At 39.4% G+C, this 12,337-nt stretch overlaps 1 protein-coding gene across 8 annotated transcripts in view; it reads left to right on the plus strand.

Moving 5' to 3' along the window:
• The window catches only part of Eda (ectodysplasin A), a 386,616-nt gene that overhangs the window by 291,811 nt on the left and 82,468 nt on the right, over positions 1-12,337 (plus strand). For all 8 annotated transcript variants that reach the window (XM_059251060.1, XM_059251061.1, XM_059251067.1 and 5 more), the window contains exon 2: positions 3,652-3,757. In XM_059251060.1, the coding sequence (XP_059107043.1) occupies positions 3,652-3,757 (106 nt within the window). The remainder of the gene's footprint in view (positions 1-3,651; positions 3,758-12,337) is intronic.

Raw genomic sequence — 12,337 nt, forward strand, 5'->3', positions numbered from 1 at the left:
GTGTGTGTGTGTGTGTGTGTGTGTGTGTGTGTGTCTGTATGTGTGTGTCTATATCTGTATGTGTGTGTGTGTCTGTAAGTGTATGTGTGTGTGTCTGTATGTGTGTCTGTATGTGTGTGTGTGTGTGTGTGTTTGTCTGTGTGTCTGTGTATCTGTGTGTTTTGTGGGTCCATGTTTGTGTATAGGTGCATGTGTGAATTTTTGCATGTGGAAACTCCCCAGTACTGGGATTATAATTGTGTACCATTGCACTTGGCTATTTTATGTGGGGCCTGGGGATTGAATTCAGATCCTCATGTTTTCATGACACTTTACCAACTGAACTATCTCCCAAGCCCCAGTTATTTTACATACAAAAATGTATGTGTGTATACATGTGTGTGTCTTTACTTTTGTATTTTTGACAATTTCTTACATGTGTACAATGTACTGTGATCGTATTCTCTTTCCCTTATTCTCTCTTATTCCCACTCGTGATGACCTCATTCTTCTTCCCAACTGGTCCCCCTCCTACTTTCATATCTATTTTGTGATACACTGACTTTAATTGAAGTTGATTTACTGGACCATGACAACTTCCCAGAGGCCCCACTACGGAAGAAAAATACTCTCCCTCTCCCAACAGCCATTAACTACCAGTAGTTCCCTAGGGAGGGGATTAGAACCTCATGAGCCCCTCCCTCATACATAATAGAATATTGAAGGACTCAATCTTGTGTAGGTGACCATGCCATATACAGAAGACAATATTTCACAATACTCTTCCCCATCTTCTAGCTCTTACATTCTTTCAGACCCCTCTTCCAAGATGTTCTCTGGGCCTTGGAAGGAGTAATATAGAGTCATTTAAGAATAAGCACTCAACAGTCACTTTTTTCTGCACTTTGAGTGCTACCTACTGAAACAAAGCTCTGAAGGCTGAGAGCACCACTAGTCTATAGGTAGAAATATATAAACTTAGAAAGCAATGTGACTGAATGTTCATCCAGCAAAAAAAAAAAAATACAAAGCTTCCCCTTAGGGCCTGTGACTTCTCTAGCCATGGGCTTTTGACCAGGTTTCCAGTACCAGGCATGCATTTCCTCTTGTGTGGTAGGCCTCAAATCCAATCAAAAAGAGATTGGTTGCCCTCAACTATTGCAACAGTGGATACATCTTTTTTTTATAGTATTTTTATTTTATAATTAACTTAATTTCACATATTAGCCACGGATTCCCCTGTCCTTCCTCCTCCCACCCCCCAGCCCTCCCCCCCCAATCCACACCCAATCCCACCTCCTCCAAGGCAAGGTCTCCCCTGGGGAGTCAGCCAAGGCAGGTCCAGTCCCCTCCTCCCTACACCAACGCTGAGCAAAGTGTCTCAGCATAGGCCCCAGACTCCAAAAAGTCAGCCCATGCACCAAGGATAGTTCCTGGCTCCACTGCCTGGGGGGCGTCCCAAACAATTCAAGCTAATCAATTGTCTCACTTATCCAGAGGGTCTGGTCCAGTTCCATGGGGGCTCCTCAGCCACTGGTTCACAGTTCATGCGTTTCCACTAGTTTGGCTATTTGTCCCTGTGCCTTTTTCAATCATGGTCTCAATATCTCTCGCTCATACAATCCTTCCTCTCTCTGCCGATTGGACTCCCAGAGCTCCACCTGGGGCTCAGCCATGGATCTCTGCATCTGCTTCCATCAGACACTGGATGAGAGTTCTATCATGACAGCCAGGGTGTTCGGCCATCTGATCACCAGAGCAGGTCAGCTCAGGCACTCTCTCGACCATTGCTAGTAGTCTACAGTGGGGGTATCTTTGTAGATTTCTGGGGACCTCTCTAGCACTCTGCTTCTTCCTATTTCCCTGGGGTCTTCATTCATCATGGTATCTCCCTCTCCATTCTCCCACACTGCTCCTGATCCAGCTGGGACCTCCCTCTCCCCTAAGCTCTCTTTCCCCTGACCCTTGCCCTCCATTTACCCCCACACACACACCCAGTTTAATATACATCTTGTCTGAATGGTCAGTTTTGCTGCATGCAGGGCAGCAAAGACCACTGATGATGACTTTTCTCCCTAAACAGCCTGCATAGCACCTTCCAGTACTATGAATGTCAGCCAGCAGGGAGGATGCTTCTAACCCATTTCCAGCTTGATTTCTCTGTAGCCCTCTAACCTAAGTGTGTGGTGTCTTCAGCAATAGGGTCTTAACCATTTAGTTCTGGTAGGTAACCAAGAGCAATGGCAATAGCCTATATTGTTTTAGCAGAGTCTGGGAGCTCCCTGGAAAATGGCCATTTCAAGTGGATCAACCTAAATGTTTTTAAATGTGATGTGATTAATAATCTACAGGTTACACATATTCATTTATTGTTTGATATTTAATCAATGAATGTATCTTCCTAGATGACTGTGCCTTAAAGCTACTGGATATAATTGTTTAATATAAACAATAAATCATAGGTATTTGAAGACAGTTTGTATAGACTGTTAGGGTTTTCTTGGGTCCAACCCATTTTTTAACTAATAAATGCACCACACATGAAGACTCTGGGATTACTTTTTTTTCCAGCTGACAGTAGAATGAAAATATATTCATTTTAAGTCTCAATAATTAATGTGTTTAAAATAGCACTATCTAACATTTACTGGGCATGTATTATATGAGATGGGTACTGTGATGATCCTACAACTGCTTTGTGAGGAAGGTGCTATTGTCATCCCCATTTTGAAGTGAGAAAAATAAAGCTCAAGAACTTTGTCCAAGGTTGCACAGCTAGCAAGTGATAGAGTTGGGTTTAGAATCACTTGAGTCTAAAACTCTGTCCATTATGGCCTTATGCACATCTTTTTACCTCAAATGTATAGTTAAGCCATGATTATCATTAGTGAAGCCAGACCAATTCACATACAAAACATATTATATTACTATAAGCTATGATTATAAGACATCAGAGGACCAAATATTAGAAAGAGTACCTTTTAATACAAGACTTACTTTTTCAGATACATTATTGTATAAAAACTTACTAATAGAGTGATAACAAAGTGAGGTTTTCCTTCAAAACTAAAAAACAGAATCAGAGAAATAAACAACTGTTGAATTTCACTGAAATGAGTCTTATAGACCACATGTTCTGATGGAGTTTGGGAAAGGCAGAGAATTAGTGCACACTTTATCATGACTTAACTCTCATAAGAGAGTTGACATACATGGCACCCAGGATTGGGTGCTCCCCACTCTAGAAACAAAAACAGAGCATAAGTACGAATATGGCAAAATCAGATGTATATGATAATGAAGTCCAGGGGGTAATAGAAAATCCAAGGCTAGTTCTGAATAGCCATCGGTAATGTGGGAGGAAAATTAGAAATTTGTGACAAACCCCAGAAGTGTGTGGACAAATGTAACCTAAGGGATTTCTCAGAGCTATTCAGAGCAGACTAGAGAGGCTCCAGGGATTAACCAAAATTTCATGCCTACATGATTGGAATAGTATGACTCCATGATTAAAGTCATTTGAAAGGGAAAAGAAAACACAAGCTCAGATTTTAGATATTTTGAATTTAAGGTAAAGAAGGACTGTCTATCGAAAGCCAGCTAGTTGGTTTCTTATGTTGGATATAGCTAACTGAGGTCAACCTTTGACACATCTACTTGTTAATTTCACAGATGGCCCTCCTGAATTTCTTCTTTCCTGATGAAAAGGCATATTCTGAAGAGGAAAGTAGGCGTGTCCGTCGCAATAAAAGAAGCAAAAGTGGTGAAGGAGCAGATGGTAAGTGTATTCAAGTGATCCTTTATCACTCTGACTTATGAAATGTTAATAAAAATACTCTTTATATCTCATGTATTATCCAAATATCACTGGTTTCTCCAGCTTCACCTGCTAATCAATCCTTTACATAGAACTAACAATAGAAGGATCCTTTATCCTCTAACTCCAGATATCTTCAGGAACATTTAAGCCATGTCCACCAAGATAATTTGATCCTATTTTTGGAACTGATAGTGTTTTGCCAATCTGGCATTTATATGATATATTATTTCCAGTGATAATTATAACAATTTGAGTATCTGTTACTATGTCCAAATCTAAACCAAAAGCATGTAGCATTACTCTGTAAGTTCCTTGAGGACAAGGATCCACTTACCCTTATATAACCCTAAATCTGGTCTAATGTTTATCTCGCTGTTGGTGTTGTAATGTAACTTGCTAGTGTTTACTGTCCCTTCAGCTAGGCAGTGATTTACCCGTGAAAACTGTTGCCATTATGGGTGTAATAGCATTGAGTTAACTAGTGGTACATTCAGTGTGATGACAAAATGTTGAGGTAGCTCCTGGGCAGGGTCTTTGAATCACTGTATTCCAATGTTACTGTGTCAATTGACAGAACACTACCCCTTTAGCACAGAGGTTTATAGGAAACATAGCTCTGGGCTGTTGAAAAGCCATCTGGATTCAGAGACAGTGTGTCTGGCTACATCTGCTGATGATATGTGTCTGTAGGGGGTTACAAAGCAATATGATTTTATAAAGATGAAAATGAGATTTTTAAGCTGACATTTGTCAATGTGAGTAGGGTCCAATGATTGAAGCAGTTCCAGAAAGTGGAAGCAATTGACGAGATGGGGCTAGTACTGCCTTAGAGTGAAGGATAGAGAGTACCTGGGGATCATGGAATTGTCTAAGATATTTAACCTTTCACCTAAGAGGCCATAGAACCATTTCTTTAGATGTGATGAGTGTCTCAATGAGTTAAAAGGTGACAAACCAATCCAGATCTTCTTTTTGAAAGCCATTCTTGTTATTCTGCCAAGTATGTACTATGTTTATCCAACACATCCTTCAAATATTTACTGAGTAAATACAGCCAATTTATATCACACTCAGATACAAGCACTATAAGAATATCTGTGTTTGTTTGGTTAATGTTTATATTCTTACTGCCTAGAAAAGGACTTGGTACGTGACAAACCTCAATGACTATTTCTTGTTCCCCACGGTGGCTTAACTTCGATAGCAGAGATAAACAGAGGACAAAGTGTGTGGTGATAGGTGCTATGAGGAAAAATCCAGCAGTGAAACGGGGGATAGGGTAATGGAGTATACTATATGGTGATCAAGGAAAAGCTCTGTGATATGGGAGCAGTTGAGAGGAGACCTCTGTGAAATGAAGCTGAGCCAAGTAGATTTCTGAGGGAAAAAAGCAACCAGAAGAACAAAACAAACAAACCAATGAAAACTCTGAAACAGAGAATGCATGGTGTGTTTCAGGAAGATCAGTGTGACTGGGTCAGAGTGAGAGAAAGAAAGGAAATGGGGGCAGACATTAAAACTCACTCTCCAGCCTTTACAGCCTTGTGAGCCAAACTAAAGGTCCTGCTTTCTTATTCTGCACAGAATGTGGGACTATTGGATGAGTTTGAATAAAGGAATGACAAGATTTGACCTAGATTTTAACAGAGTCCTTCTGACTTCTCTATTGAAAATGATTTAGAAAGAACAAGAGGAGGGAGACTCAAAGGGGGCAATATCCAGGCAAGAGATGTTAATGCTTAGAACAGGGTGGAAGCAGTATAGTTGGGAAGAAGTGGTATGATTCTAGAAGGATTTTGAAGGAATGACTAATAGGATTTTGAGATTTATTAAAGGATTTGAAAGACAAAGAAGAGCCGGGAATGACCTCAAGAATTGGGCTATAAAGAACTAAATGACTAGACTTGCTATTTTGGAGGTGGGGAAGGAAAGGGAGGAGATGTGTGGAGGTGTGTAGGGAATGAGTTAAGAATTTAGCAATTAGACTAGTGGGAGAGGAGGATGGGTAGAAGAGGGAGGGTATCAGTGATGAATAGAGTCAAAGTACATGACATACTTAAAAGAAATTGTTTTTCTGAAACTGATCACTATGTACAATGAATATATATTAGTATTTTTAATTAAACAGACCAAAACATAAAAGAATTTAGGCCTGTTAAATTTGAGATGCCTGTTTAGACAACCAAACAGATATAATTCAACATCACTATCTCAAGATAATGAGCTGGCTCTGTTTTATACAAATAATAGAACTTTTCAGTAAAGAAGTGAGTCTCTCGGTAATTAATTTTAAATCCATAGTGATTTGATATGTTACAATACAAATTTAGATTATCTATCCCAAGTTTCTCTCACAAGTGTCAAAGAAAAAGTGATTTGCCTTAAATAGTTAAGAAATTATTCCAGAAAGAAAATGTCTTTCAAAGATCAAAAACAGGCCCAGGACTTCCCTTCTGGAGCACAGGTGAGTGCCCTGGCTCGGTCCAGACCCCATCCCTGGGCACCAGCCACTCCAGGGAAGACCTGCCCAACTTGGCCCCAGGTTCTGGCCACTGGGCAGGTTCCCTTCTAGCCCCACCGGGAAGGATCCCCTTCTCCAAGACCCCCAGCAGACCTGCAATCTCCATGCCCTGCCTCCACCCCCATCCGCCTGAGACCCCAGCCACTTCCTGAGATTTAGAGGCCAGCCCCCAGTTCCCATCCTGCCCTGGACTTCCTTTCTGGAAGAGAGAGAGAGAGAGAGAGAGAGAGAGAGAGAGAGAGAGAAGAGCTCCCATCCTGCCCCGGACTTCCCTTCTGGACAAGAGCTCCCATCCTGCCCTGGAGTTCCCATTTGGACAAGAGAGCTCCCATCTGGACAAGAGAGAGAGACTTCCTGAATCTGTTAGCTCTGTCTGAACCAAGTGTGCTGATAAGACCAAGAACGAACCACAAGGAGATGGGCAGACGTCAAGGCAGAAATACATACAACAAAATGAATAGCAATACAGCATCACCAGAACCTAGCCCTCCTCCAACATCTAGACCTGAACATCAAAAATTGGAAGAAGCAGAGGAAAACAGCCTTATGAATGACATCATGAAGAAGGTAGAGGCTTGTGTAGAGGAAAAGACCAAAAAATGGGAAGAACTCTGTAAACAACTAGAGGAAAGGGCAAACAAATTAGAAGAAAACAATAAAGTCCTGGAAGAAAACAATAAAGTACTGAAAGAAAATCAAGAAAAAGCTATGAAGCAAATGAAGGAAACAGTCCAAGACCTGAAAGGGGAAATAGAAAAAATGAAGAAGACACAAACAGGGGGAATGCTGGAAATAGAAAATCTGAGTAAACGATTGGGAACTTCAGATGCAAGTATAATCAACAGAATGCAAGAGATGGAAGAGAGGATCTCTAGCGTTGAAGATACAGTAGAAGAAATAGATTCATCAGTCAAAGAAAACACTAAAGCCAACAAAGTCATGAACCAAAACGTCCAAGAAATTTGGGACACCATGAAAAGAACAAACCTACAAATAATAGGGATAGAGGAAGGAGAATACCAACTCAAAGGCACAGAAAATATATTCAACAAGATCATAGAAGAAAACTTTCCCAACTTAAAGAAGGAAATGCCTATGAAGATACAGAAGCCTATAGAACACCAAACAGACTAGACCCCCAAAAAAAGTCCCCTCGCCACATAAAAATTAAACAACTAAACCTACAGAATAAAGAAAGAATATTAAGAGCAGCAAAGGAAAAAGGCCAAGTGACATATAAAGGCAAACCCATCAGAATAACACCCGATTTCTCAATGGAGACTTTGAAAGCCAGAAGGACCTGGACAGATGTAATACAGACACTAAGAGACCATGGATGCCAGCCTAGACTAATATACCCAGCAAAGATCAAAAACAGGGCTAAGTGCCAACCTGAGGGCTCCGCAACCAAAGGTGCTGACCGCAGGCATGGCAATCTGAGTTCAACCCCTAGGAGCCACATGGCAGAAGGAAAGAACCCACTCCTGCAAGCTGTTCTCCGACCTCCACTTGCATCTTAGCAGGTGCATGCTTCTACACACACATACACACACGCACACACGCATGCATACACAGACACGAAAAACAGAAACACATTTAAAACATAGCGGGAACCATCAGCTCTAAATTTGTTTTGGTTTTACAACCTATAGATATCCTCAGACTGCTTCAATTCCCAAGCTATTTTACTGCTGTTTAATAAGTTGTATATACACAATTGAAAGCAGTGAAAACATGAACAAGGCCTCAGAGAAACTTACAGAGAAATTTTGGTAAAGGAGCTGATACATTTATAGGCAACAGGTAAAGGTGATGCACAAATAGGGTAATATGGTGGGTTCCTAGACTTTCATATAAGATTGACAGCATTTCTTCCCAAAAGAGAGAATCTTAGCTGAGGAAATATCTCCATAATATTGACATGGAAGAAAGTCTGTGAGGTACTATTGATGTGGGAAGACCTAGCTCACTGTGGGCAGTGCCACTTCTGGGCTGGTGAGCAAGCAAGTTGAGCAAGCCATGAAGAGCAAGCCACTAAGCACCATTCTTTTATGGCCTCTGCTCCAGTTCCTACTTCCAAGATCCTGACCTGACTAGCTGTCCTGATTTCCCTCAATGATGGACTGTGACCTGAGAGTTGTAAGAAGAAATAAACCTTTTTCTCCCTAAGTTGCTTTTAGTCATGCTGTTTTATTACATCAATAGGAACCATAACCAAGACACAGACTTTCCTGGTCCATTGATCTCTTAAACTAGGTAATTAGAAGCATAACAGGCATTGTCTATCTTGCCTTCAAGAGAAAAAGTAGGGCCATCAAGATGGCTCAAAGAGTAAAGGTACTTTGCTGACAAGCCTGATGAGCTGAGTTCAATGTTCTGTACCAACATTTGATAGCAGGAGAGAACTGACTCCTGAAATTTGTTCTCTTTCCTTCACACATGTTCATACATGCAGACACACACACACACACACACACACACACACACACACACACACACACACACACCAAAAATAATCAATTAATTAATTAATTAATGTTGGGGCTGGAGAGCTGGCTCACCAGTTAGGAGCATTTGCTGCTCTTACAGAGGGCCTAGGTTAAATTTCCCACACTGGGCAGCTCACAACCACATGCAACTCCTATTTCAAATGATCTGATACCCTCTTCTGACCTCTGAGGGTACTTCCATGCATATACTGTGCTACATTACATTCAGGCACACACACATACATATAAAATTAATTAACATAATAAATATTAACATTTCTTTAAAAAAGACATCTATCTCCAGGATTATCAAATATTTCTAACATACAATTTTAAAATGTTTGGATTCATCTGTTTCTCAAATCTGAGTACTCTGTAAGTGAAGGCATTGATTTGTAAAAAACAGTCACAAACATAAGGTTACTTTCTCCCCAATATAAATCTTGTGATGTTATAACGACTCTTAAAAATGAATTTCTTTTTGTTTTAAATTTTTATTTGTATCGATTCATTTCCTGCATGTATGTCTGTCTGTGCACCATATGTGTGCAGTGCCCATGGAGAGCAGAAGAGGTGTCAGGTCCCCTGAAACTGGCAGTATAGATGGTTATTGGATGTCACGTGGGTGCTGGGAGTTGAACCCAGGTCGTCTGCATGAGCAGCCAGGGCTGAGCCAGCCTCTGTTCTACATATCTCTTGAGTTGGCCAGAATTTTCTGTAGAGTTTCTGAGTATCTGAGGTTTGGGGGTCATTGTTCTTCTATAAGAAAAACACGATCATTTTCATGGTGTCTGCCGAGGCACAATACATACAGAAATCTGTCAATATTTTCTGATGAAGCCCATTCTCTGAAGACAAAATCACTGGAGTGACTTGCTCAGCCATCTCTTGCAGGGAACTACATGAACTATAGAATGTATTCAGGGGCTCATGAGGTCTTAAAATCAGATAATGTGTATCAAGAATTATCAAAAATTTTTGAAATATTTTGTTCTCTCCCTATAGGAGCAACCTCAGGAATCAATGAAAAAATCAATTAATGTCTCCCCATAACCATCTATCCCTGGTATTCCTATCTTCATAAGTGAAAGAAAAGTACAAGATGGTATAATAGAAAAGGTACTTGACCAAATTACAATCTATAGATTCCAGTCCTGATATCCCCACTATATTACCTGCCTGTGATCTTGGAGAATTCACATACCTCTGAGCTTCCATTTTCTTGTCTTTAAATTTGGGACAATGAACCTGGCTTAAGTCGTGCAATTACTACATTGATCCAAAGTGTCAATGGATTAAAAAAAACTTTGAAAATTACTAAACACTATTACTATGTTCTCTCAAGCATTGTTATTACTCTAGTAGATAACTATTATAATTCAGCAGTGATGTTGTATTTTAGCAAAATGCTTTCTTCTCATTGGTGTTATTTCATAGAATCTCCTAAAGGAGCCATGGGTAGAAGACTCTAAGCCTCAGATGCTGACCTAACTCATCACAACAAATGATTGATCACAACTGCATATTTTCCATGTCACTTCTTCACTCTATCTGGTTGACTATCTTTGTCTGTCTATCTGTCTGTCTGTCTATCTATAATGCATATATATACATATACATGATAGATAGAGACATAGATATAGGTGTGTGTGTGTGTCCATCCCTCTTGGAAATTTTTCTTATTTGATATTTACTTTTGGACTGATCAAAGAAGTTAGCATTCTTTTCTACTATTATAAATGAGTAAAAAGAATAAATAAATTAAAATTGAAATGTATCCTTTGTTTTTTATTTCTTAAAATAACAGTGTAATGATGTATGGCTACCATTAAATTGATACAGCTGGACATGAAAGGCTATGACATCAAAGAAAACAGATGTTTTGTCTATACAGTTGTTAGCTAGAATTAAAAATCGCCTTTATTCTAGAATTGCTATATATTTATTGCTTTTCAGTGATCCATCACTGGGCTACTGTCAACTGAGAGAGACTCAAATCATTCCGATAACTGATAGAGTTGCAGAGGCTTATTCACAAGATGACGTGTAAGCTTTTGAAAGCTTACCGTGTGTGGACTTGAAGAGGATTGTTGATTTCAGTTGTAGAATCCCCAAGGTTGCCTGCTGTTTGTGGCTGCCAACAGCTTAAGGGCCCACAGCAGAACACTCTAGAAAGTGGCTTTATATCAAATAAGACATTAAGCAAGCCAAAATATCTTAGTTTGCTCATACTCCAAAATAGCCTTTAAAGCTATGTTTTCTTTCATAGAACTAGCCCCACAGTAAATGATCTCAATAGGGCATCACCATTGACACTTGGTTAACCAGCAGTTTTTGAATAACAACTAATTTTTAGAATATCTAGTAAGACATTATTCGAAGCTCTGTAACTGGCATAGCTACCAAACTCCAATTCTTGCTATACACAGACTAAACTGAGCTGAATAGAAGAGGTTAAAGTTTAAGTTGTTTGTCTCAGAAGACAAATATATGTTTGTTTTCTGTTGTTTGCAGTTCCTAAATTTTATATTGCTGCATAAAATCATGTACACACATATGATATGGAAATAAAAATAAATGTCTAGGAGGCCAAAGAGGACTAGCAGGAGTGGAGAGAAGGAAGAGAAAGGAGACTAGGAGGGCATGGTGGGCAGAGTATACTCAACATACAGTACAGATTCGTACAAAAACCTAAAAAATAAATTCCAATTTTTATAAAAGTCGAAGTTCCTTAATTTTCATTGGATTATTTTTTTGACAGTGTGGAGGATTGAACCCAGGGTCTTGGACATGCTAGACAAACAGTCTATCATTCAAGTCCAGGAGTTTGGAACCAGTTTGAACAACACAGTCAGATCTGTCTCAGATCAATAAATAAACATTAATTAATGGTTTAAGAAGTACAGAATTAGGTAAAGTAAGCTGAACATGCCATCCCAACTAGAGAAGTGCTATAAAGGTAATTTGTTTACTGTTTCCCTGAAGGAGACAACAGGCCCAAATGTCCTGAGGTTCTCTAACGGTCCATCCGGTCTTTTTTCAATATAGCTGTTTGTTCCTCAGTATTAGGGAGACTTGTGATCTCTAAGCCAAGAGACTTGGATTCTAACCATAGTGTCACTAATAGTTTACCAATAACTCATATTTCACTTCTTCCATCTTAGTTTATTTTTGATGGGTTAGAACTATTAATTCTAGCTGAAGTTCTGAGATAGATGTCAGAGATTCAAAATCATGTAAGGAGTTTTTTCTCAAGTATTTGCAACTCTAGAAATTCTAATAATTGCATACCATGCTGAGAAAATTCTAGTGGGGTAGGTAATTTACTGATGATATCATATTCCTGAAAAATATAGTGATATGAAAAGGATGCTTAATTACTACAATAGAAAGTCTAATTATTTCCTTCCAGTTCTGATACAATTTCTAACTATTCCTGATTTCCATAATATCTAGGCTAGTTTTAACCAATTAGATGCTGTCTGAACGATTAAAGACTCAGGATTTTTATTTGCATGGTCAATGAGC

This window comes from Peromyscus eremicus, chromosome X (assembly GCF_949786415.1).
Source record: "Peromyscus eremicus chromosome X, PerEre_H2_v1, whole genome shotgun sequence".
Classification (NCBI taxonomy): domain Eukaryota; kingdom Metazoa; phylum Chordata; class Mammalia; order Rodentia; family Cricetidae; genus Peromyscus; species Peromyscus eremicus.